Source organism: Pinus tabuliformis, chromosome 6, assembly GCF_031772625.1.
Source record: "Pinus tabuliformis cultivar Carrire ecotype Pingquan chromosome 6, CPIR1, whole genome shotgun sequence".
NCBI classification, from domain to species: Eukaryota; Viridiplantae; Streptophyta; class Pinopsida; order Pinales; family Pinaceae; genus Pinus; species Pinus tabuliformis.
Window position 1 is genome coordinate 1615850227 of NC_142292.1, and position 24410 is coordinate 1615874636.

Genomic DNA, 24410 nt, shown 5'->3' on the forward strand with positions numbered 1-24410 from the left:
ATTACAATTTACAGTAACAGCAAAACAGTACATGTACAAAACTAGCCAGCTTGTGATATTTGTTGAAGTGTTGAATCACAATTAGAAAGTTTACAGTTTTGAAACGTAGGAATCCTCAAGGCATGAAAAACAAGCACAAATTCTAGAAAATATCCCAAAAAAATTAAAATATGATTATAAGAAATCCTGTAGGTTGTAACTTTGTAAGCAACCATTCATAACTATTTTTTAAAGATAGATTGGCATAAAAAAAATATACAAAAACAGCAAATATATGCTAACTTCTAAGATATTTAATTAATGAACAACAATATATATTCTTTTGGCAGTTCAATGAAAAACTCTGCATTATAATTTATAAGATAAAAAGACAGTTTAAAGTTTAAACTTTAAAGTAGCAGCTAGCTTGGCAGTTTTAGGCTCTAGCAAATTGTTCATGCAAAAACTAAACTAGAAATCTAAAACAGGGACACAAGTTTTATTCTTGATGTTCCTGTTGCCCACTTGTTATATCAAAAAGTTCTATGTCATCAAGAGCAGTATGAGATGTGAATCCGCTAGATGCTTCAGCACCAGATTCATCAGCGAATTCCCTGTCAGTGTTTATGTCACTATCAATGTACAAATCAGCATCATCCATTGTTGCATTTGGAACATGATCGATCCACGGAGTAGAAGAATTGGATGACTCTTTAGCCACATTCTTCAATGCCAACTGCAAATTACTACGAACATAAACAAGATCTTCTAATTTTTGAGATGACAGTCTATTTCTTTTTTTGGAATGAATGTGGTCAAAGGAACTCCAATTCCTTTCACATGCTGATGCACTTGTTCCTTGGCTTAAGATACGAATTGCAAAATTTTGCAATTCTGGTGCCCCTGAACCATAAAGTTCCCACCATAGTGCTGGATCACTTCTGCTCCTATCATACTTTGCTGATACTGTTCCAAATAATACTTCTTCTAACCTGTATGCTCTCAAGTTGAGAGTCTCAATCAGTTCATATACAACAAGATTCATATAATTGCAAGACATTAACAACAAGATTCATATAATTGCATGCAAAGGAATATAATTGCAAGACATTTACCTGTATGCTCTCAGCTGACTTCTGATCAAACCTGCAATCTCTGGATCTGGATTTAGCTTCTCAATAGATTGGATAAGTCCATTCATGATTTCTTCGTCCCTATGTCTTGGTAACCCAAACAATCTAGGGTCCAAATAGCATGCTGCTGCGTGTAATGGACTATGCATCATCTTCCATCTATGATCAATTAAATCCCATATCTCCTTGTAATCAGCTTCCACATTATCAAAAGCAGTTGCAATGGCCTCTTTGCAACGATCAAGGCTTTCATAAACAAAACCCATACAAGGTTTGTCACCATCAACCATGCGGAGTACATTAACAATTGGGCCACAAATTTTTAAAACCTTGTTTGCATTTTCCCAAAAGCCATTATTGAGCACTATTTGTTCAACATTTTTCCCCTTAGTTTCTTTTGAGAGAGTAGATCTCTCCCACTCAGTGCTGCAAAAAACAGCTCTTAGGCTCGCTTTTTCCTCAACAACTCTTTTCAGAGTAATATAAAAAGTGGCAAACCTTGTATCACAAGGCCTCAACAACTCTTTTGATGCATTCTTCCTGTATATGCTCAAAGTGAGACGATGGTTGATGATGAAGTTTGAAATTGATTTGGCTCTTCGGATTGTTTCATTGACCCAAGGAAATTTGGCTAAGTCATGCAACATTAAATCCAAGCAATGAGCTGCACAAGGGGTCCAATAAATTTGCCCATATTTTTCCATAATCAGCTTCCCTGCACCAACACAATTTGATGCATTATCTGTAACAACATGGACAACATTTTCCACCCCAACTTCTTGAATCGCTTCATCCAAAATTCCAAAAATGAATTCTGATGTCTTCACTTGATCCATTGCATTCACTGCCTTCAAGAAAACTACTCCTTGAGGACAATAAACAAGCACATTGATCAATGGGCGATGACACAAATCTGACCAACCATCACTCAAAATTGTGCATCTTGTAAGCTTCCAGGACTCTTTAATATCAGCCAACTTTCCTGTCACTCTGTCTTTTGCTCTCTTTAGCAAAGTTGTCCTTAAAGCTTCAGATCCAGGAGGAACATAGCCCTTCCCAAAATCAATGGCCTTTTTAATTACATTTTTAAAATATGGACTCCTCGCCACATTAAAGGGAATTGCACATGCATAAAAATACTCAGCAACAGCGTCATCAACTTCCTGTTTCTCAACAGGTTTCCAGAATTGATTTAATGTTTTCGGCCCACCTGTTTTTGCTTGAGGAGCTGTAGAACTAGATCCACCAATGTTTGAAACTGAATTAATGGTGTTGGAGGAAGACATGGCAATCTCCCTCTCAATTCGATGCCTCTTATTCACCCTTTTCTGCCTTTGCATCTGTGAACTGGAATGGTCTTTCTCCACTTTGGCTTTTTGTTCATCAGTGATCTTAGTGCAGGGTTCAACACCACCTCCACTTCCATTGCTAATACCGAGAAGGTGATCCACTGCTCTAGTCAAAGTGCCCTTGAAATTATGTCCACACAGCTGACATGAAAGATTAAAACCATCTTTTTGGATAAAATTCCAAGCTACAGCAGTTGATTTTGGGGGTGCCATTGGAATTTAGAAGTCTGAAATGTCTGACACTTCAATGTCTGAAATGCCTGCAATTTTTTTTGAAATTACATTTTCGTTAGTCATGTAAACTTGTAAAGCAAATGTTCATGATCATCCAACGAACAGTAAGCAAGCCAGAATTTTTCAAAGAATAACAGTCTTCTCTCATTGAAAATTGTCATCTGGAAAATTATTTAAGGATAAACTATTATAATTTATAAACTGTTATAAATTATTTAAGGATAAATTTTCCAGATGAAAGATCTGATAAAGAGCTGATAACAGTTTTCAAAGAATAACAGTCTTTATTATTTAAGGATTGCCTAACTTATTGACAACAAATTTGAGGGTAGTAAGGAGGTTTTGGGTAGTTCTGAATAAAGAAAATTGTCTTCAACGCAGTCAAACCAGGCTTCAGCCTTCAACACAGTGAGAACATAATTAGAGCCTAGAGCCTAGAAAAAGTGGAGCATATGTAAATTAAGGGGTGAAAATAATGATCCAAAAGAAATTTTCCTTTGGGTACTCTTAGCCCACTAAAACATTTTGTGATCTCAGAAGAAAAAAGTTTCGGTGATCTCAGATATATCATATAGTTTTTTGGTGATCTCAAAGAGACAGAATTTCATGAAGGCATAGTATAATGAAGAGATGACTTCATTGTAAATTGCAGAGATGATTTCGGTGCAGTGACAAGGTTTCGGTGCTACCACATTGACAAGGTCTAGATGCAGTGACAAAGTTTCAGTGCTGCCACAATGACAAGGTCTCGGTGCAGTGACAAGGTCTCGGTGCTAAATTTTGGACAGAGGCACGGCCGCACAGGACATGAGTAACTCCACCAGCAAACAAATAATTTTTAACACAGTGGGGTACTCTATGTCTGCAGCGTAGAGATTAAAGTCATTCATCAATAAGGTGCTCGAGACTGTCCAAACAAAGTATGGTTATCCGGATCCCCAACCATGGCATTTTCTTGACAGAAATTAACTGCATTTGCTCTAAGAGAATCATTCCATACTTCTGATTCCTTTGTGATGTTATAACTTATCAACACCAAATTCTTTCCAAGCATTGGTTCATTCCATTACTATTACGGAAAGGAAAGTTCAAAGAAGACGAGAAGAAAACTTACAAGTTACAGCCTACAGGATGGCAGATGCACACGCGACAGTTTTCTGAGTTCTAACTTCTAGCCTCTCGGCCTGGTAAACTGATATAGCAGAAGATAGATATGCCCAGAAGGGCCAGAACAACCCTTTCTTTCATGCCTTGTCTTCCAACAAACTTCTCTTACACTGATTTGGGAGATATCAATGCCTGTTCAGGAGATACGAGTCTTTGTTTCTGGAAAAACCCGAGCCTGTCAAGTTGTAGTCTATGGCGTCTGCAATGACCAGCGGCGGCAATGAAAACTTGAAACAACGAAACCCAAGTCAATGAAAGTTGAAACCAATGAAACCTAAAACAGGAACACTCATACCCGCGGGCGTGAAAAAAAATGAATTTAATCAGCTGTCGCGAATTTCAACGCATCGAAACGAATTTAATGGCGATTTTATTCGGCTAAAATTCGAATTCGGCATGAAATTCGAGTTCGCCGAATTTAATGGTGAACTCGAACGAACATGTTCGTTTGACCTTCAAATTCGCCGAATTTCGAATTTTATGCATAAAAAACGGCGAATCCGGTGACTTAGTTGGTATGTACTGAAAAATATTTTGAGATCAAATTTGGTATTTCCTATGTTTCAAAAAATATTTTGAGATCAAATTTGGTATTTCCTATGTTTCACAAGTTTTCAGTAGGCTGGTAGTTTCTATATGTGGGAATGAATATCTGACATAAAAGTATTGTCCAAATTTACAAGAAATGTTAAAATATTAATCCATTAACAATTTCTCAATCAAATTTTTTCTGAGCAAAAAAATCATGCAAAACTCCCAAAACTAAAAAAAGATTGTTATTAATCTATCACTAGGTGATTTCATGCAACGTTGTATGTTAAGTCACTGGTTCAATTCTTTGCCCTTATGTAATCTTACCAATATTATATATATTACATCTAATTATAATAGAGATAAGAAAAAATAAAATATATATAATAGTAATTAAAAAGATTAAAACAATAGAGTTTAAATACAATGTTATTTTAAAACGAGTTTGTATAATAAAATTATAAATTTCCAAGTTAATATATATTTTATACTCAAATAAATATGAAAATTAAATTAAAAAAATATTTTTTAATAATATTTATATTTCATAATTTCAACTATTTTTTTTTTCTTTAGTATTCCATCTTTTGTCCATTTAACTCAGATAATGATGGTTTTGCTAGTAGCAGACAATCTTTCTAAATTTTTTTATATCCATCTGCAGATGCCATCTGCATATATGAGAAGAATGAATAGCTTTCCAGATCAGAATTGGCCAGGCCCCATTTGGATAGAAAAGCTTTCCATAAAAAGATTGTTTCTCTTAGTTCCAGACCCATATCTAGACCTAAACCCAAAGGCATACCCTTTGCTTCGCACAGTTCAGCAGCACCTAACCTGGGAACGTCAAATACAGTGAAGCTCCCAAAACGTCAAAACTCGGTTGCAGTAAAGTTTACGAAAAGCTCCAATTTACCCATTAAACTCGGAACAATTGTGGAGCGTTTCTGATCAGCTCTCTAGCTCAGGAGAGCGGGAAAGCTTTGGGTACGTACTCTCTAATTCCTAAGAATCGTAACCGTGTAATTATGAATATTTCGCCATGCCATGAACACGATTTGATTTCAATGCTTTCTGTTAACAGAAAAACCATTAATGAAATATCTCCATAAAATTCTAAATCAACAGTAGTCAGCGGTTTCTTATTGACTCTAAACAAGTTAAGGCTATGCGTGCATATCTGGGTTGATTTAAACATATAAATCCTTCAAGTGAACTTTCTAGAGTGCACCTATAAGCAACATCTTTTCCTTTGAGAATGTAACGGATGTATCCCAAAACAGTTTTGGCACCTCTCAACTCTCATTGATGAGCCAAGTTCAAGTTTCTGAACCAAGTGGACAACACATAGATTCATCCTACCAAATGAATTCAGTTTTCTGCGATACCCTCTGAATCGGTCAGCGGCGAGGATGGGTAATGCATACTCCTCAACATCCAAGAATACGATTATTCGACCAGCTGGGCTACTCTCTAAACTAGTGGCTGAAGGCCGAGGTACTTTTCAAAGTGGTGAGTTATGTGTAGAGCATGTGATTATCTTGAAAATGAGAGATTAATTTATCTGTTGGGAAAATCCTGGATTTATTGATTTTTACATGTTTCTCATCAAACAAGAAATTTGTATATATAAATTGGGTGTTTTTAAAAAATCTGAAAAATCACTTCTTTTATTTTTGAAAATTGTGCATTCTGATTTGTGGCTACGTTTTTCCTTTGTTTAATACAAAATATTTCCAATAATTTTTGCATTATTCCTTTTTCTGGTACTAATTATTTCCAATAATTTTTGCAACCAGTACTGCTGCTTTCAGTCTCTCATGGTATGGTCATAATTTTGAATCTACACTTGTCACAGTGTTAAACTAGTATCTAACTTTTCATTTGTTATTCATTCATTTCCTGTCATCCATTTCCAGGGACTTGGCCTTTTCATTTTTATTAAGGACATCTACAGAATTCATACAGGCACATGCTATTGCACTAAACTAATATAAACACTATATTTGAGATTGTATCATCTAATAAGCATTAGCCAAATTTAAAAAAATAATACATCCTTTCCTAATTGATGAACTAGCAAACACAAAAGATTTTCTGCTGTATGAATTATTACATGATATTATGGTCAAGCGATTGAAGTGACAAGTGGTCTGACCAACCCAAGTAGATTACTACATAATTTGATTATAACTATGGATGGATGTTTTATCTGTGGTGTTTAGATATTTAGTAGAGCTGATTTTTTGTTTTTACCAGAGCCAATCTACAAACCAGAAATAAGAATAAAAAAGTAATTGACTAACTAGCAAACCCAAAAGATTTGTCTGCTGTATGATTTATTACATGATATTATGGTCAAGAGATTGAGGTGACAATTCCTACACGTGGTCAACAACCTAAGTAGATTACTACATAATTTAATTATAATTATGGATGGATGTTTTCTTTGTGGTGTTTAGATATTTAGTATAGCTGATTTTTTGTTTCCCCGAGCCAATCTACAAACAAGAGGTAAGAATAAAAAAAGTTGTGATTTTTTAAAAATTGGAAAATTTAAATCACATTTATTTTGTTTTGTTTTGTTTTTTCTTTTTAATTTTGAAATTCATATCACCATGAAATTGATTTTTTGTATTTACCCTAGCCAATATGCAAACAAGAGAATGAGAATAAAAAAGTTGCGATTTATTAAAAAATTGGAAAAAATAAATCACATTTCTTTCTGAAAAATTGAAATTCATATTACTTATATCATGAAAATTTTCCTATAGAAAAGAGAAAATATTTATGTTGTTGTAAGTTTATGCAAATATTTATGTTGTTGTAAGTTTATGTTTTATTTTAATAGGGAAAAATGAAGTATTTCGTTTTTTTAGTTCTTTCTTTTCTATTTTTTATGAAAATTTTGGAAAAAAAAATCACTTTTGTTTTTGAAAAAATTGAAATTCATATCACGGCAACATGAAATTGGTTTTTAGTTTTTCCCAAGTCAATCTTCAAACAAGGAATGTGAATAAACAAGTAGTGATTTCTTAAAAAGTTGGAAAAAATAAATCACATTTGTTTTTGAAAAAATTGAAATTCATATCACCTATATCATGGAATTGTATTTTTGTTTTTCCCGATGAGAATAAAAAAGTTGTGATTTCTTAAAAAAATTGGAAAAAATAGATCACATTTGTTTTTAAAAAAATTGAAATTCACATTACCTGCACCATAAAATTTACCATAGAAAAGCCAAAATATTTATCTGATGTCGTAAGTTCATATTTTATTTTAATAAGAAAAAATGAAATGTTTTTGTTTTTTAATTCTTGCTTTTTAAAATTTTTTAATGAAAAATATGAATAAAAAAATTGTGATTTCTTAAAAAAAATTGGAAAAAATAAATCACATTTTTTTTGTTTGTTTGAAAAATTGAAATTCATATCACTAGTATAAAATTTCCTATGGAAAGGCAAAAATGTGGTCCAATTATTATCAAGTTCAATTTTAGGAAGTGGGTACTAAAGGAATGCAATGTAAATGAAGATAGAACTAGAAGAACTCATTTGGATCAATTCCAAGAAGGAAAATTGTGTTTCTCTGGGTAGAGAGTAGTTCATTATAATTTTCTAGTTCAATGATTCTTGTAATATCTTTTTTATGTATTGTTTTAATAGTGTTCTTTTAATTTAAAAAGAAAATGAAAAAAAGAAGACACTATAATATGATATGCATTTTGTTTTTGTTTTTTTTTTTAACTTCTTTGTGGAGTAGTTTAGAGAACAAATTGGTTGTAGAGGTTTTAAAATATTTTGGAAATCTTACAGACATGAGCTAAGTTAATTAATTGCAAACTGTATGTTGTTGATGTATTAAAATATGTGTGAAAATTTTATTTATTTTTTAGTTTTAAATGTGATTGAGATGTTATATTAATTATTTAGATTGTCCAAATATAATGCTTAATGTATCTTAAAGCTTTATTTAGTACATAAATGTAACATCCATATCAAATAAAAAAATAATTAACCACTACATAAGAAAAGTTTTGGGCTAATAAACTAAATTGGTTAATGGTAACAGGAGTTTGCACTACCCATAAAGTTCATGGTCTACAAAGCTATTTCAAGGTGGACAACATGGCACACAGTCCCGGCTGGACTCCACATAAACTTTGTTAATGAATGTGCAATTAATTTCGCCTGCCTGGTCCTTGCCTCGGGGTAATCCACCTCATTAAGGTGGGAGAGCCCCGAGGTCCTCCGCTATCATCGTCGTCCCTTCCATGGTAGGCTACATAACCTGGCATTAACTTCAGCTGTTTGGAGGAGTCTGGAATAAATGCATCTAGCACGATCTCCATCGTTGGATCCCGGTTGATCCACTGTCTTAGTTGATTAAGCTTGACGGAAGGAGTTAACGCTTTCTTGCTGCGAGGGAACAGTCATTTGTTCATGTTTCTGCTCTGCAGTTCTGTTGGTAGAAGGTTAACTTGGTTCTGAGTCCGTCGTTCCTGTCTTGCCATGAACACATTCTTCACCACCAAATAATGACAAACATTTACTGTTGTCTTGAGCATTCTGATAATCTTTCTTCTTGTGAGCCTATGCATATGACATGGTGGTTTTTCTCAAGAGTGCTCTTGTGCAGGTATTCCTGATAGAAAATGGGTTCATTTCTCAAATGGGTACGACTTCCATATGGAGTAGTCAACTTCACATGTCAGCAGAAGGTAATGTCTCACCCTTTCTTGATTAACTTGAATTTCTTCTTCCCGTATAATTGCTAAGGGTTTATGTATCCTATTGGACTTTGTCACAACCCTGAAGAATGTCGGTCTCAGCTCAGGTAAGGGTCTTTACCCGTCATAAGTTTTCAATTCAGAGTTTCTTAAACAAGAACTGATTCTTAGTTCATTATTCTTTGAATAGGTAAATTATTTCGGTGATTCCATCTCAACCTTGCAGCATGACTTTTATGGAACTTCGGCGTTCTAAGTATTGTTGTATTGTCTTTTCTCCAGGTGGGTTGGGATAAGAAACTCCTTTTGTTTCGAGTTCTTAAAGCTTGCTCCTGTGATCAGAGAGCTTGGAATTATATTATGATGGAATTAGGCCTTGCGGCCGGAATACCTCTGCTCGAGGGTTTTAGCTATCTGGTTTATTTAATTAGGGTTGGATTGTGCCTTACCATTCTTAAGACTTAGATTTTGGCTTAGCTTCGGTGTTCTATGGGAACCAGACTGTGAATTTGCATATATATATATATATATATATATATATATATATATATATATAATGTAATTTTTTACTGTCGTGACCCAAACTGCTATAAAGCTTCAATTTATATACATATTGATTAAGTTTTGTTTCAAGGCTGAGCATGATTAATCTTTTACTTTCTATGAATGGATTAAAGATTTGTATGAAAGAAATCGTTGTTTTCCATTTTGAATATGATTATCAGTGTGCCGAACTTGTTTTAACTACTGTCTCTGTTATATTATTTAAGGGTTTCGAAGCTTTTAACAAGCTTGGGTATTCGGCTCTTGGAGGGTTCTTGCAGAACTCGACCGAGGCCGATAACCCTAACCCTTTGGCAGAATACAAATTCCCACACCATAATATGATTTTGGGTCGACTATATACATGGTTTAATTATTATAAATGTACAATGATTGCTATTGGAATTTATGGAAGTCTATTAATATATAATTTGTACATAATTTCAATAAACATTATAATATTTACAGATAAGATAGAGGTTTTTTAAGCGTGAGAAGTCTAATTTCAAATGTTGACTCTCTGTCTCAAGTTCTTGATTGTTAGATTTATGATTTATCTGCGAGTACATTAGAATGCTTTCTGTAAACAATATCATCATAAAGGTAGAAATATTTATTATCTCCTATATGTTCTGGTAACTATGTGTTTTCTTTTCGCAATATAACTCATTAAAGATTTGATTTATGTTTCTTTCCATAATAGAGCAATGCTACTACAACATACTAATTTATTAATCTAAATTTCTATCATTACAATAAACACTAAATACTTCCCTAATAATGAATAACTGCTAAGACAATATATTACTTATCTGGTTATCTGAATGAGTATGATTCAAGCTTGTATTCCTTTAATTTGGAAGGTCTCACCACCTAGCCTCGGATCTGGAAATTACGTCCAGAATCCCCCTCCGAGCTCTTCCACTTCTGTCAAGGATAAACATTTTAGTACCTTGGGCATCAGGAAACTAGTCCTGCCTCAAGTCACGTACCTCAACTGTTATCTCAATTCCTTTCCCACTGGCTAACTTGCTCAGCTCTGGGAAAAATTAAACACAATACAGTTTTTCTTCTCTCCTTTTCCAACTGCCAATGGATTCTCTCTTTTTTCCCTTTTCAAGGAAGAGAGTGAGAGAACTGTCTGTAACTGTTTTTCAAAAGTTCATATAATTGATTTTATAGTTCCATTCTCAACTGAATCAGAGTCTTTTAATTAATGTTTAACAACCTCTCTTCTGGCTTTTCAACCTAAATTTTTTAACAATTCAGAATAAACTAAAATAAAAATAACAGTGGTAAATAAACTTGATAACAACAATTGTCAGTGTATCACTGGGTGTTATAGCTCCCTCCCCTTGTTATAGCTCCAAATCTCACTCTTATGGTTTGTGATGCTGCACTCATGGCCTAAGGCAACCCCTCCTTCCAGACCTGGTCCTAAAATTTAAAAAACAGTGTTTTATTCGCTATACGCGACATTGCCCTGAGTTAAACGCGTGTACACGCGGGTCTGTGTATACCCAACCCGCGTGTATGTATTAAAACACTTAAAAAAATAAATAATTCCTTCTTTTCGGGCGGAGATCGCGGGTTTTACCTGCTGGTCACCTATTAGTGCCCGTGGCCCAACTGTTCCCAACCAACTCCTAACTAAAAAACTACTTTGGAGATGGTATAAAAAGACATCAAAGGGAAGGCCAAAGGGGAGAGAAGAGAGAGCAAGATTATTATGCTGAGATTTTTCCCTTAGACCAGGTCTGAAGTCCTTGGTGCCTTCTGCACTTCCCCCATCTTGCATAGGAAACCCTTGTTTCCATGTGTATTGGTGATCATTCATCCTTTATATCACCATTGAGTAAGACTTGGAAGGAGCTGTTGTTGGAGGCTTGAGGCTGGAACGAATCCGGGAGGAAGCTTTGCTTGGAGCCTGCTGAAGGTGTTTCAGGTGAAATCTTTCCGTTATATGTACTTTACTTGCCTTTATATAAAGAAACATGTCTTGGTTCCCGAAACAATCTTTCTTTATGCTTATGAGATTCTTGTCTTGAATTCTTATGCAAGTAGTTATTTAAAGATTTTTATAACTAACTTTATAGCATGAAGATGGTTTATATATAAGTATTTGTCCATGTACTGTTGTGTTCTTTGATTTGTTTGTTTTACAGGTCAAAGGAATAGAAGGGAACTCCAAGAAGGGTTTGGACCCTAAAGGCCTTCTCGAACGTAGGACCTTAGGTACGTACCCTAAACATTAGAATTTGCTTACAATAAAGATAATGGCTGTGTGTGTGTTTCTTTGAATAAGCAATCTTCAGTCTGGTAGAGTCTTAACCCAAAGGACCCTCGGGGTACTTTCCCCTCAACCAGAATTGGCGACTCCACTGGGGACAACACTCTTGTTGTTCCTAGTTTGGGTAGTCTTAAAGCCAATCAAGGCTCAGCCCCTCTGTTTGTTGGCTCTGACTGTCTGATCTGTTCTTGAACTCTAAGCTTTTCCAGTTTTTTCAGTCTGTATTTTTTATTTTTCTTGAAAATCTTCAGATACGCTGTTTTCCTAGATTACATAAGTGTATATACGCAAGTTGTACTAAGTGAACCCGCGTATACGCGAGTTTCCTCAGTTACAGTCGCGTGTACACGCATTCTACACATCATTGCAGGCGCGTATATTATATAATTTTCAGGATTTATAAATTTTCTTTTTGCTGAATGTTTGTCTGGTGGTTTGGGTCAGTTTCAAGCAGTCATTTTCGAGTAACAGTCCTCTGTTTAACAGGGGGCATCTTGTTTTGAACTCTCTCTAGTTATAAGGAGTATCAGTCTTGTTTTCGTTGATTGCAAGCGTCATTGTTTTTTGACACACAAGATTTCTGGTTAAGAATCTTGACTGCTCTGTTTTGGCAGAGTAGGAAGATTGGATTCAATCTTTGTGTTCATTTTGTTTCGGTGACCCTTTTGTTTGCTTAACGAAATCATTTTTGTGACCATTTGCTCCTTCGTTTTGGGAAAGTTGTTTGTTACCATTTTCTTGAAACTTGTCTTTTGATCTTTTGGACTTTCATTGCTGCTTTTGATTGTCATGAGCGATTTCGAACGCATTTATTTTTGTTGGGTTTTCATCATTTGAAAGGTGTCAATTCACAAAAGTGCTTGGTTGCCTATTCATCAATCATTGGTGTTAGTATTTTTGAGAGCATTCCTTGAAAAAGACTTTTTGGTTTGATTGAAAGAAAATCTTTTGAAAGTTTTTGAGTTTCGCTTTCTTGAACTTGCTTTTCATTGGATTTCCTTTTTTACGAAGTGAAAGTGCTTTGTGTTTATCTTAGAACTTGTTTTTATTGTTTGGACGAAATGATTGGTAACACATCATCTTCTATCTAAGCATTTTAGTGGCAAGACAAAATTTGATAAGTGAGCAACTTTCCTTCTTTGTTTTTAGAGTAGTCTTTAAATCTTGCATCCACATATAGTTCTTGCATTAGGATAGATTTGCATCTCTTTTTAGGCATATATAGTTTTGTTAGTTTTTGTGAGTGTGGAATCTGAAAAGAAAAGTAAAATTTGTTTATATTAGAAGTACCTTCTGAACCTCATAGAAATTGCTCTTCATTGAAAACAAAAAGTGCATGTGCATATAGCTAAGTTTTATTAATTTCTTTTGCGTCCATAAAAACACCACAAGTTTCATCTCCATTACCTTGTGACTTAAAGAACAGCCTAATAAAATCAAGCGCTAATTAAAATCCATTAGAACTTTTTGTTTTAATCAGTTACACCAACAAGTTTAGGATTTTAGGGCCTTGGATTAGGTGAGTGGAGAGTTAACTCTCCAAGGCCACATAAAACGTCAAACATAAGAGTCTGATTAACGAGAGTAAATCCAATAGCGTTAGGAAGACCAGGAAAGCTCCGGATCTGGGAGTTAATCACGAGGGTCTGTGAAGACAGGGAAGAGAAATACCCCCTCTCCTACTTGTCCGAACTTACCTCACGACTGTTCCGCCTGGCTTCTGCGACGAGTTGGTACCCATAGTTGCCTCTCCTAGGGATCTACACAGGTGGCTGTGAAGGGGAATCCCGTGGCACCTGAGGTTGACGTTGTATCACTCTCGACAGTACTACTGGAGGGCACCCTTGCGAAGCTTGGGGGCTTGCACCGGCGCATGCTGTTGTTAGGAGGTCAGCGTAACTTCCTCTGATACCTTCGCTGATAGGACTGGGCCCTCATCATCCCAGACTATCTTCGGAAGGCCCCTTGATTCACTTTCTCGTATTTTGGTATCTGGTCCTAATCACCCGGAGCGGAAATACTTGGAAGTTGTTTGACTGGCTGTATCTTTAGGGACTTTATAATGTGTGCTCTGTGCTCCTAGTTGGCCTAGCTTTTAATTTTTTGAGTCTTTAGTTAGATCATAACAAAAAATTCAAAGTGGCTGATCGATCTCCAAGACGGTCTCGAAGACTTCGTGGTCTCTCGCCACCAAGTTTATAGCCTTCTCCTAGAAGGCGCAGAGGCAATACTACCGGTGGGGCTCGTCCCACGCCGGTTGACGCATCAGGGATTGATCCTCCTTTCGGGGACATTAGCGGCCAAGCAAGGCCTGGCATTTCTGAGCAAGAGAGGGACACTCCAGTCCTTTCTCGAGTTCGCTTTCAAGTGGAGAATAACGTAGAGGTAGAAGAACTGTCAGAGTCATTAGTGGCTCCAAATTCTCCACTACCATCTAGTCATCCAGACGTATTGCAATACGTTGGGACTCCGTCACATAGACCATCAAGTCCAGGTTACGCTACGCACTTACCATTCATGACCACTACTGGAAGCATGGCTTCTACGAGTGCTACAACTATGCAAACCCCTACATCGGTGCAAGGGGGAGGAACCATTTCCATCCCCTCCGCTTCCTTGTTCGGATCTTTTGCTAGCACATCATTAGTGGGATCTACCTCCATTCCGTCCACGAGTGGAAATGCCCAAACCAATGCTTTTGGTACTGGACTCTTCCCTTTTGGCACCCAATCACAGGGTATTCCTTCGGTTCCGTTTAGTGCCGCTACGTCCATGATGGGCGGATCGGCTTCATTCCAAGGTTTTCCTTTCGGAAGTGGTCATATACCACATTCCAACCCAACGGTAGGATCCATGCCTTTTTCTTCAATAGGACAAAGCAGCAATCCTTTCCAAGGTTGGAATAACCCTGGGGTTAGTAGCGTAGGAGCTGGGAATTCGGTTAGCAGCCAACAAGGGAATAGGCCATACTCCACGGTTAGCATGTTTCAAAGTATTCCTCCCCTTGCTTCGGCTTGGAATCCATATCAGGGGTTATCAACTCCTTACCATTCTTTAGGAGGAAACTTTACAGGTTATGGAGGTTATACGGCAGGAGTTGGTCAAACTCTGAATACCACAAGGCTTGCCTTTTGGTTCAGCCGGTTCTACTGATCACTTCGGGCAGCCTGGTACCTCCCAAATTCCAGGACAATCTTTTCAGAGCTTAGGGAGTTCTGCCCAGTCTCGGTGGAATCCCCTAGGTCCTCCTAGGCTTCCATTTCTGGCAACGTTAAACTTGCCAGATCTCACTAAGTTAACGAATGACCCAATCAGGTATAATCCAGCCTGGCCTCCGGTCCCAACCAAACTCCCTTCGGACATTCCAAAATTCGAAGGGAAAAGTGGTGAGGACCCGGGTGACCACGTAACCACATTCCATCTGTGGTGCTCATCCAACTCCCTCATCGAGGATTCGATTAGGTTGAGACTTTTTCAGCGCACCTTGACTGGTAATGCGGCCAAGTGGTATATAGAGTTGCCAGGGGGCAGCTTTACATCGTTCGCCGACTTAGCCAACATCTTCTTAAATCACTTTCAGTTGCCTGTCCGCTATGACGCCGGAACTGAACTTCTGGCCACCTTTCATCAGGATAAGGCTACTCACATTTCCGATCACATTCAGGAATGGAGACGGAGAAAGAGGCTCATTAAAGCTGAAATTCCTCCGGAATACCGTCTCGAGTGGTTTTTGAAGTCTTTAAAACCCGAGATCTCTAAGGATGTCTCCATGTCTGGGGTATATTCTGAGGAGCAAGCCATTTTTAGGGCCCAACAATTAGAATTGATCTACTCTCAGTCTGAGATCCTACAAAAGTACTTGCTAGATGCTCTTGGATCTAAGGTTGATTTAGCTAAGCCGAAGCCAGGCCCGCACGCAGACGGTATCGTTGGGTCAGTAGACACATCTACAGTGAACTTGTTGAATCAATTGCAGCAGTTGTCTTTGCAAACTGCTTCTAACAACCAAGTCACATTGTCTAATCCTCCCGCTTCCCAAACTTCTTCAATTAACGCCGTCCAATCCGATAACCCCAAAGGAAATCAAAGTTCCGATGGGAAAAAGAAAGGACGTGGTAAGAAGAAGAATTCGGATGGGAAGCCCGATGCAAATAAATCTAGCAACAACGCTGGTGGTGGTAAAGGTGAGTCGAGAAAGAAAGTTAAGTTTCCTTGCAAGTTATGCAAAGGAGACCATCTAACTCATCTCTGCCCTAGGATTGAAGACGCTCAGCGCTTGTTAGGACAACAAGGGACTTCTAGTTCACAAGCTGTGTTAACTAACCCGTTTCCCCAAGGGCAGCAACTTCTTGCTGGCGCGAGTTCGAATCCTGGGACCTCCTCAGGGGGCAACCAGGAAGGGGAAAAAGCATCAAATGTTTTTATGATGGGTTCAAATGTCCATGTGACTACTCGGTCACGTGATTATGGTGAAGCCGAAACATCTAAGGATAAAACTGTTCCAGGAGGTACTGACCTTCATATCGAGCGACCCCCTGTTGAGACTATACCTCGGATACCGAAAGGGTCCACCAAACGCGCGACGATTAACCCTAATGCTAGGGCCGCTCAGAATTACTCCATTGTGGAGGATCTGGCTCAAAGCCCGTGTGCTATGTCCGCTTTAGAGGTTCTCCAGTCGTGTCCGGCTCAGAGAAGTGCTTTACTCTCCGCAATTGGAGCAGTTGATCCGGCTAACTCTTTAGTGCTCACTTTTGACATGTTAAATGTCAAAAAGCGACTCCCTCATCACATGGCTTTTCAGATAAAGTCTACATACCGGAAAATCAATATTTTTCGCACCGTTATAGATGAAGGAGCTTCCACATGTGTCATGTCGATGTCATGTTGGAAGGCTATTGGTTCACCTTCGGCTGTTCCTTCACCAACCGTCTTAACTGCATTTGATGGTCATTCTCACAAGCCGCATGGGATTATCCCAGCCTTTCCTATATGTGTTGGAGGGAAGGTCGTTAATATCGAAGTTGAAGTCGTAGATGCTAACCTAGACTATAATCTCCTATTAGGAAGGAACTGGGTATACGAAATGGAAGCCGTTGTATCGACTCTGTTTCGTGTCATTTGCTTTCCTCATGAGGGGAAAATCGTTAAGGTGGATCAATTGGACTATTCTCCAATCGATCCTCAAGCAAGCTCCGACTCTACTGTTCCTTTGGTGGATAACCCTCACCCGCCGATTGAGAATTTAGGAGTAGGGATGTATTCCTCATTGATGGGTACGTTTGATCTTCCCTCTCCTTTTGCAAAAATCAATGCTATTTCATCATCCAAGGAGTCCCCTCGAGAAGAGTTCTTCCGAACTCATCATTTTTCTGACCCTTGGAACTTGCCTTCACCTACGACCACATTAGTTGAAGGACAAGTAAATGGAATGGCGTTTCCTATATCTGCAGCTGAGCTTAGATATCAGTCTATCATAGACTCTGCAGATAACCACTCCACTCCTTTTTCTGAAGAAGAGTTGGATGGTCATGTGGCCCCAGCCTGGAGCCTAGATTCTATCTCTACCTTGGATTGCTTAGATTCAATTTTACCTTCTGAAGAAGCAATCCTTGAAGCAATGATGGGTATAGATCAACCTTGGGAAGACTTACACCATCGTTCGTACTTTCTTCCTCCTTTGCAGGAAGTAGAATCTAGGTTTTCCGAGCTCTGTACTAGTGATGTTGATATGGTGTTGAACCCTTTGGCTCCAGCACACATTCGCGTCGAAGGTAATATGTCGGTAATTTCAAAAACGATACCCATCAACATCTCTAGGGACCCTAACATCATTGAGAATATCTTCATCGGAATTGAGTGTTCCCCTGAAGAAATTCAAATCTACACCGACCTCTTTAAGGAATATCGTGACGTATTTGCTTGGTCTTATGAATAAATGCCTGGCATTGATCCTTCTATAGTTCAACATGAGATCAAGACATATGAAAACGCGAAACCTGTTCGTCAAATACTTCATCCGGTTAACCCTAGGAAAGCAGCAGCTATCAAAGCTGAAGTCCAGAAGCTGCTAAGGGCGGGTTTTATATACCCTGTTCCTCTTACCGATTGGGTTTCTAATCCAGTCCCCGTAGATAAAAAGCAAGGAAAAATCCGTGTATGCATCAATTTTAGGGATCTAAATAAGGCTTGTCCAAAAGACAATTACCCCACGCCATTTATTGATCAAATTATCGACGAGTGTGCGGGTAACGAGATTTTTTCCTTCATGGATGGCTTTTCAGGTTATAATCAAATCTCTATCCGTCCTGAGGATCAACATAAGACAGCCTTCATATGTCCCTGGGGTACCTTTGCATATCGAAAGATGCCTTTTGGTCTTAAAAATGCTGGAGCTATGTTTCAGCGGGCCATGTCATATGCTTTCCACGACATCAAACATGTCATCGAGGCATACTTAGATGATCTCGCTGCTCGTTCTCGAAAGAGAACAGATCACCCTAGTCATCTTCGATTAGTCTTTGAGCGGTGTCGTTATTATAAAATCCGGTTGAATCCCAACAAGTGCGTTTTCGCGGTTACATCCGGTCGGCTGTTAGGGTTTATTGTGTCCAATGAAGGGATTCGGGTTGATCCCTTCAAGGTTGAGGCAATAATTCAGTTGCCTCCCCCGTCTTCACTTCGGCAACTTCAAAGTCTTCAAGGGAAGGCTAACTTCTTAAGACGGTTTATAGCAAATTACGCCGAGATCACTAAAGGGTTCATGCGTCTACTACGAAAAGGAGTTCCATTTATATGGGATGACTTTGCGCATCGGTCGTTTGATGCTTTGAAAAAAGCATTAGTCTCTGCCCTGCTTTTGAGTCCACCGGATTATGGTAGAGACTTCCTTTTATATCTCGCTGCAGCAGAATCAACCATTGGTATGGTTCTAGTTCAGGAGGACGATGCTCTCGCCGAGCACATCATTTATTATTTGAGCCAAGGCTTGATAGGCCCTGAGCTTCGCTATTCTCCGGTTGAGAAGTTTTCCTTCGCAGCTGTCCATGCTGTCCAACGGCTCCGTCATTATATTTTGCTACGTAAAACTTTTGTCTTAGCGGCAGTCAATCCATATCAATTTGTCCTCAGTAGGCGAGTGATTGGGGGCAAATATAATAGATGGATAGTCATTTTGCAAGAATTCGATCTCGAGTTCTTGTCTGCCAAATCTAAGAAATCCATGGTTTTCGCGGAACTTATCTCGGAGCTACCTTGTGGAGATGATATTGTTTATAAGGAAAGTTTACCCGACGAACATATATTCCTCATCTCTGCACAAGACCCTTGGTATGGAGATATCATTGTTTATCTCCAGACTTCGAAGTGCCCCTCTACTTTCTCCAAGGATGAACGTCGCAAATTACGTCACCTGGAAAAGAACTATGTTATTGTTGGTGACACATTATATCGTCGAGGAGTTGACTCAATCCTCCGGCGTTGTTTAACCTTAGAGGAAGCAGAGTCCGTGCTCATTGATTGCCACAGTGGAGCTTGTGGTGGTCATCTATCAGGGCTTGCTACAGCCCAACGCATCTTACGTGCCGGCTATTTTTGGCCTTCACTCTTTAAGGACTGTGTGGAAGCAGTCAAACGCTACCACCCATGTCAAATCTTTACTCGCAAGATGTGTGCGCATCCAGCTCCACTTTTCCCCGTTGTCACTATCGGGCCCTTTACTAAGTGGGGCATTGACTTTACGACTTGTAATCCGCCTTCAGCGGCAAATCACAAGTACGTTATCGTGGCTGTAGACTACTTCACGAAGTGGGCTGAGGCCATGCCTACTTATAAGAACGATAGTGACACGGCAACTTTGTTTCTGCTCAATCGGGTCATCTCAAGATTCGGTATCCCAAGGGAGATTGTCACTGACCATGGCAGTCATTTCCAAAATCAACTAATGTCCGAATTGGCTCATAAATTAGGCTTCCGTCAGGAGCATTCATCCCCTTATTATCCTCAGGCCAATGGACAGGTCGAGGCAGTCAATAAAACTCTTAAGACGATACTCCAACGGACAATCGATAAAAATCGGTCCAATTGGCACATTATGTTGTATTCGGCTCTTTGGGCATATCGAACCTCCGTCAAAACGGCTACCGGGTTTACTCCTTTTGAGTTGGTTTATGGGATGGAATCTATCTTTCCGGTCGAATGTGAAATTCCATCTCTTAAGTTGGCTGTTGAGCTTCTTCCTGAGACTTCGAGTCTCGAAGAGCGCCTAGTTCACCTGGAACATCTCGATGAGCAGCGTCGAGATGCTGCCACAATGAATGAGGCCCATAAGAAAAGTGTTAAAACTCAGTATGATAAGTCTGTCCGTCCTCGAGTATTTTCTGAAGGTGACCTTGTCCTGGTCTACGACCAAGATAAGGATGCCTTGGGGGCAGGCAAATTCAAGCCTATGTGGTACGGTCCTTTCATCATTAAACGAGTTTTAGAAAAAGGGTCGTATGAGTTAATCGACTTTGAAGGGAACAAGCTGGCAGAGCCCCGAAATGGGATCTACCTAAAGAAGTACTTTGCTTAGTTTAGGCTGGGTAATGACTTCTTTGTACTTTATGTACATATTTATACATATATCGTCGAGCGTTTTCTGATATCAGTGCTTTTTGGTCTGCTGTGGCAGGTGCTGATGGATGATTTGGTCTATTTTGGGTTCGCCGATGGTGCTAGTCGACACACTCGGAATCTTGCTTCCGCAGCTTGGGTACTTTATTATCCAACTGGTCAATTGATGGTATCAAGAGGCGTGTGTATTGGTCCTGCTTCAAACAATATGGCCGAATATACAGCTGTGATAAATTTATTATCCGAGGCAATCTCTTATAGGATCGATTCGTTGGTAGTATATCTTGATTCTCAATTGATAATGTCTCAATTAAATAACATTTATCGCGTTAGGGATCCATTATTATATCGCCAATATTTAAGGGTGAGGTTGTTGCAAAGATCATTCATTTACATGAATTATTTGCACATTCCAAGATCTCAAAATTGGTTAGCTGATTCTATCGCTAATCAAGCATTAGACTGGCATATCAATCATTCATCATCATAAAATCACGCATCAAAAAGTCAAACTGTATATATATATATATATATATATATCATAAAGCGCCTCGAGTGTACATATGTGTGTCCAAAATATACAAAATTGGGACTCAAATGCCCATAATCATGTCAGGCATATCTAACGCCTCGGCTCAGGATGAGCATTTAAATATGTAACTATGGCATTGGCCATGCGCCGAAAGACGCGAACCCAGTCACGTGGCATGCCAACCACATGATGCTACATATCTGGAGGAAGATCCTCTATCTCGGCCATCGGTACTTGGCAGCTCAGTCTTGCCAAGTGTCGCTGGACGTTGTTGAGGGTCTGTTCCGTGTCGGCAGCCGCCTCTTCGGCTCCTCGGCCACGCCGTCCATGCCGCGGGAATCCATTTGGTCGTACGGGCCCGATGTCTGGAACATGATCATCATATTAGTCATTTGAGTCTCACCAAAAATATTTTTCAAAATTTATCATTATATTTGAAAAATCCAAAAAAATCATAAAATCATAAAAAATTCTTACCAATCTCGCCCCATGCTGCGTCCGGTGGTAACACTAGATCAGGATCTCCTTGGAAATCCAGCCCAGCATAGGGGTAGTCATCTATGGCGATGATATGCTGCTCCCACCAGGCAAAGAAGTCGTCGTCGAATGCATTCCTTGGGACTTCCCCACCCCCCAGACGTTTCATCAAGTCAGCCCACCGACCCATGCGCGGATCACGTGGACTGCTGATGGGAACTGCTACCCTAGGGTGGAGTGCGGGAACCTTCTCGAAGAAGAAATTGCACAAGATGGTTCCGAACCCAAAGTTCTTGGTCTGTCCCCTCCTGATAGAAGTGAGTTGTTCCTTCATGTTGGCAAGAAGAGGAGTACACCAGTTAAACATAGTGGTGAGACAGTCCACTGCCACGCTCATGGTTACCCGTGACGCCTGATGTAGTGAGGATGATCCGTTCACTCGAGCTATGGTGAACAAGATTATCCTGAGTGACAAACTCGCCACATGTGGGATAGAAATCTGACTCCCAACCTTCCGATGACCCGGGCAGTAAATCTGTACATAGTCATCTACACTGAGGCTATTCCGTGTCCTGCCCCGGGAATGTACTACCTCTCCCCTTCGGGAAAGGCCCGTGATAAAATATATATCTTCCACTTCTATCCTGAGTGGCATCTGATCAATGATGAATGCTTACTCATCGACATCCCAATAGTCAATGAGCCTCTCGAGCAGACGCGTGTTCCCTTTCATATTTGGCAATTTGAAGAATTTTAGTAACCCGCATCCCCATAAGGCCTCTAATGCCTCATCATTGCCCATAACTTCATTATCCACAGCTGAGTGCTCTCTTTCACGCCAAGTGAGAGTCATCCTGGAAGAAAAAATCATTTCCATCCATTAGTTTTGTGTATAAAATTAGTTTGCTGCGCACACGCGGGTTCACCTGTACACAATCGCGTGTAGGGCCGTCGTATACGCGAGTTCTGTAATGCCAACCCGCGTGTATGCCGCAAAACAATTTTTTGCAAAAATCTAACAGTGAAACATCAATTAAAATTCCTAAAAACTATCACAATTAATTGCAAGACAAGTTTGAGGCTTACCTGGAAGTTTTCGGCAAGTTTGAACGGCTGAATTGGTCACAGGGAAGTTTGCTCCTTTTGCTCCACAATTTTTGCTCTCCAAGTCAAATGGTGATAATGGTAAGTTAAAAATGCTTTTTATAAGTTTTGAAAATGCAAAATTTTATTTTGTTTGACCTCATGTGACTTTTAACTTGGGAGCTTGGAATGCCGAGTTTGGTTTGTTTTTCAGGACATTTTTCGACAGTTCGAGACGGTTCCATGACTGCTGACCCGTCATGGCAGGTATCGTGTTTTAACTGGCATATAGGTTAGGGACACCATTTTTTCCGTTGCATTATGCATACTAGCCTCCACCTGACAGATACATCTGCCGTAGGGTCCACCCCATCGTGTTATGGTTCGTAAGCCATTTTCACTCGCCGATTCTTTAAATCATGACATGATGGTAGAGCCATCCCTTTACATGGGCATCGTAGTTAGCACCTCACTGACATTTGTTGCCCATGCCGCTTCATTTTGAGTAGGCTCGGGAGTCCTCTGTAGTCCCGCCATGACTTATGCGTTGAAAACTCATTCCTCTTTACTTCTTCGCTTCATTCTGGCCTTATACCCCAGAGGCTCCTATGTGTGTTGAGTTGTACTTTTGCATTGCATGTTGACCATTTTCACCTTTTGGCCTAGAGCCGGCTTCACTTGGACTCATGTTTAAGCCAACCTTTGACCATGACGTCTGCAAAATCAACCTTGCATACCTTTGACTTCTGCAGCTTGACATACCCAGATCCGTGGAAGGAACATACCTCTGAGTGTCACTGACCAGTTTTCACCTCCCTGCATTGAGCATAGGAACGTTCCTTTCCCAGGAACTAGATCATCTGTTTCACCAACACTCGTTCTTTCCACTGTACCATAGCATTCTTTTATTCTTTTTCCGGCTTAATAGAAAAAGACAAAAAAAAATTAAATATTCCAAAAAGAGCGGGAACAGGGACATTATTTCCATTTATTGTTGGCAGCTAGAGTCAGTCGTGTCGCCCTTGAACAAAGCACTCAAAACAAAGTCTCCTCCGCATGGGTGGGATTTAGTTTGACTTAGGTATGCCATAACCTTGTTATTGAGTCAGTTCTCCCCCGATTGGTTATCTCTTCCAATCATATGGAGAGTTCGTTCGTGCCTCCTGCATGGCGAACTTATACAGAGTCATCATATGCTGCCACATAGTCACATTGAGTCGTGCTTTTGTTCAAGGGAAGTTAGCCTGAGTCGGCCTTTCTGCGGTGTCTCTTGACTCATTTTTCAGTCGGCCATCCCTGGTTGTGAGTATCATGACTATCATCACATCAGCTATATTGGTCCTTTACTCGTGCCGGTTTGAGAAGGTCCCCATTGACTTCTTGCTGGCGGGTCTTGTCCTTATCGACGACGACACCTTGCTCTGAGGACAGGCCTAGAGTCGCACCCTGGCCCTATTTTCATTATTGATAGGTCACCTTGTGCTCAGCATCGATCAGTATCATGGGTCTTTGACTGAGTGGTTTCCCTTGTGTTCGACGTCAGCATACATTATCACACATTGGGATTCATGCAGTACCTTGGTTTCCATTTGACCCTATTGGTGGATACCTCGCCTCTGTGTCGGCTTTCATTATTGGTTGGTTCAGAGGGTTTCTGCCGTGCGCTAGCCACATCTTGTGTACGCCGAAAACGTACTTCGGTTGGGTTACTACATCTTTTTCGTCTGATTCCTTCCACATTATTAGCCTA

General features: G+C 39.4%; 1 protein-coding gene across 1 annotated transcript; it reads right to left on the reverse strand.

Annotated features, from left to right (window-relative positions):
• Positions 1-478: 478 nt before the first annotated feature.
• LOC149265085 (uncharacterized) lies at positions 479-2674 on the reverse strand. Its single transcript, XM_089401733.1, has 4 exons — positions 1834-2674; positions 1095-1341; positions 824-971; positions 479-715 (listed from the first exon to the last, which is right to left on the reverse strand). The coding sequence occupies exons 1-4, from the start codon at positions 2672-2674 to the stop codon at positions 479-481; spliced, it is 1473 nt and encodes a 490-aa protein (XP_089257859.1).
• Positions 2675-24410: the final 21736 nt, after the last annotated feature.

Excerpts from the sequence above, each read along its gene's own strand:
- LOC149265085 (XM_089401733.1), bottom strand. The coding sequence starts at position 2,674 with ATGGCACCCCCAAAATCAACTGCTGTAGCTTGGAATTTTATCCAAAAA. Across the intron at positions 1,342-1,833 it reads TAATGCATCAAATTGTGTTG|AGGCCATTGCAACTGCTTTT; the intron begins GTGCAGGGAAGC and ends ATCGTTGCAAAG. Across the intron at positions 716-823 it reads GCCAAGGAACAAGTGCATCA|TTGGCATTGAAGAATGTGGC; the intron begins GCATGTGAAAGG and ends AGTAATTTGCAG.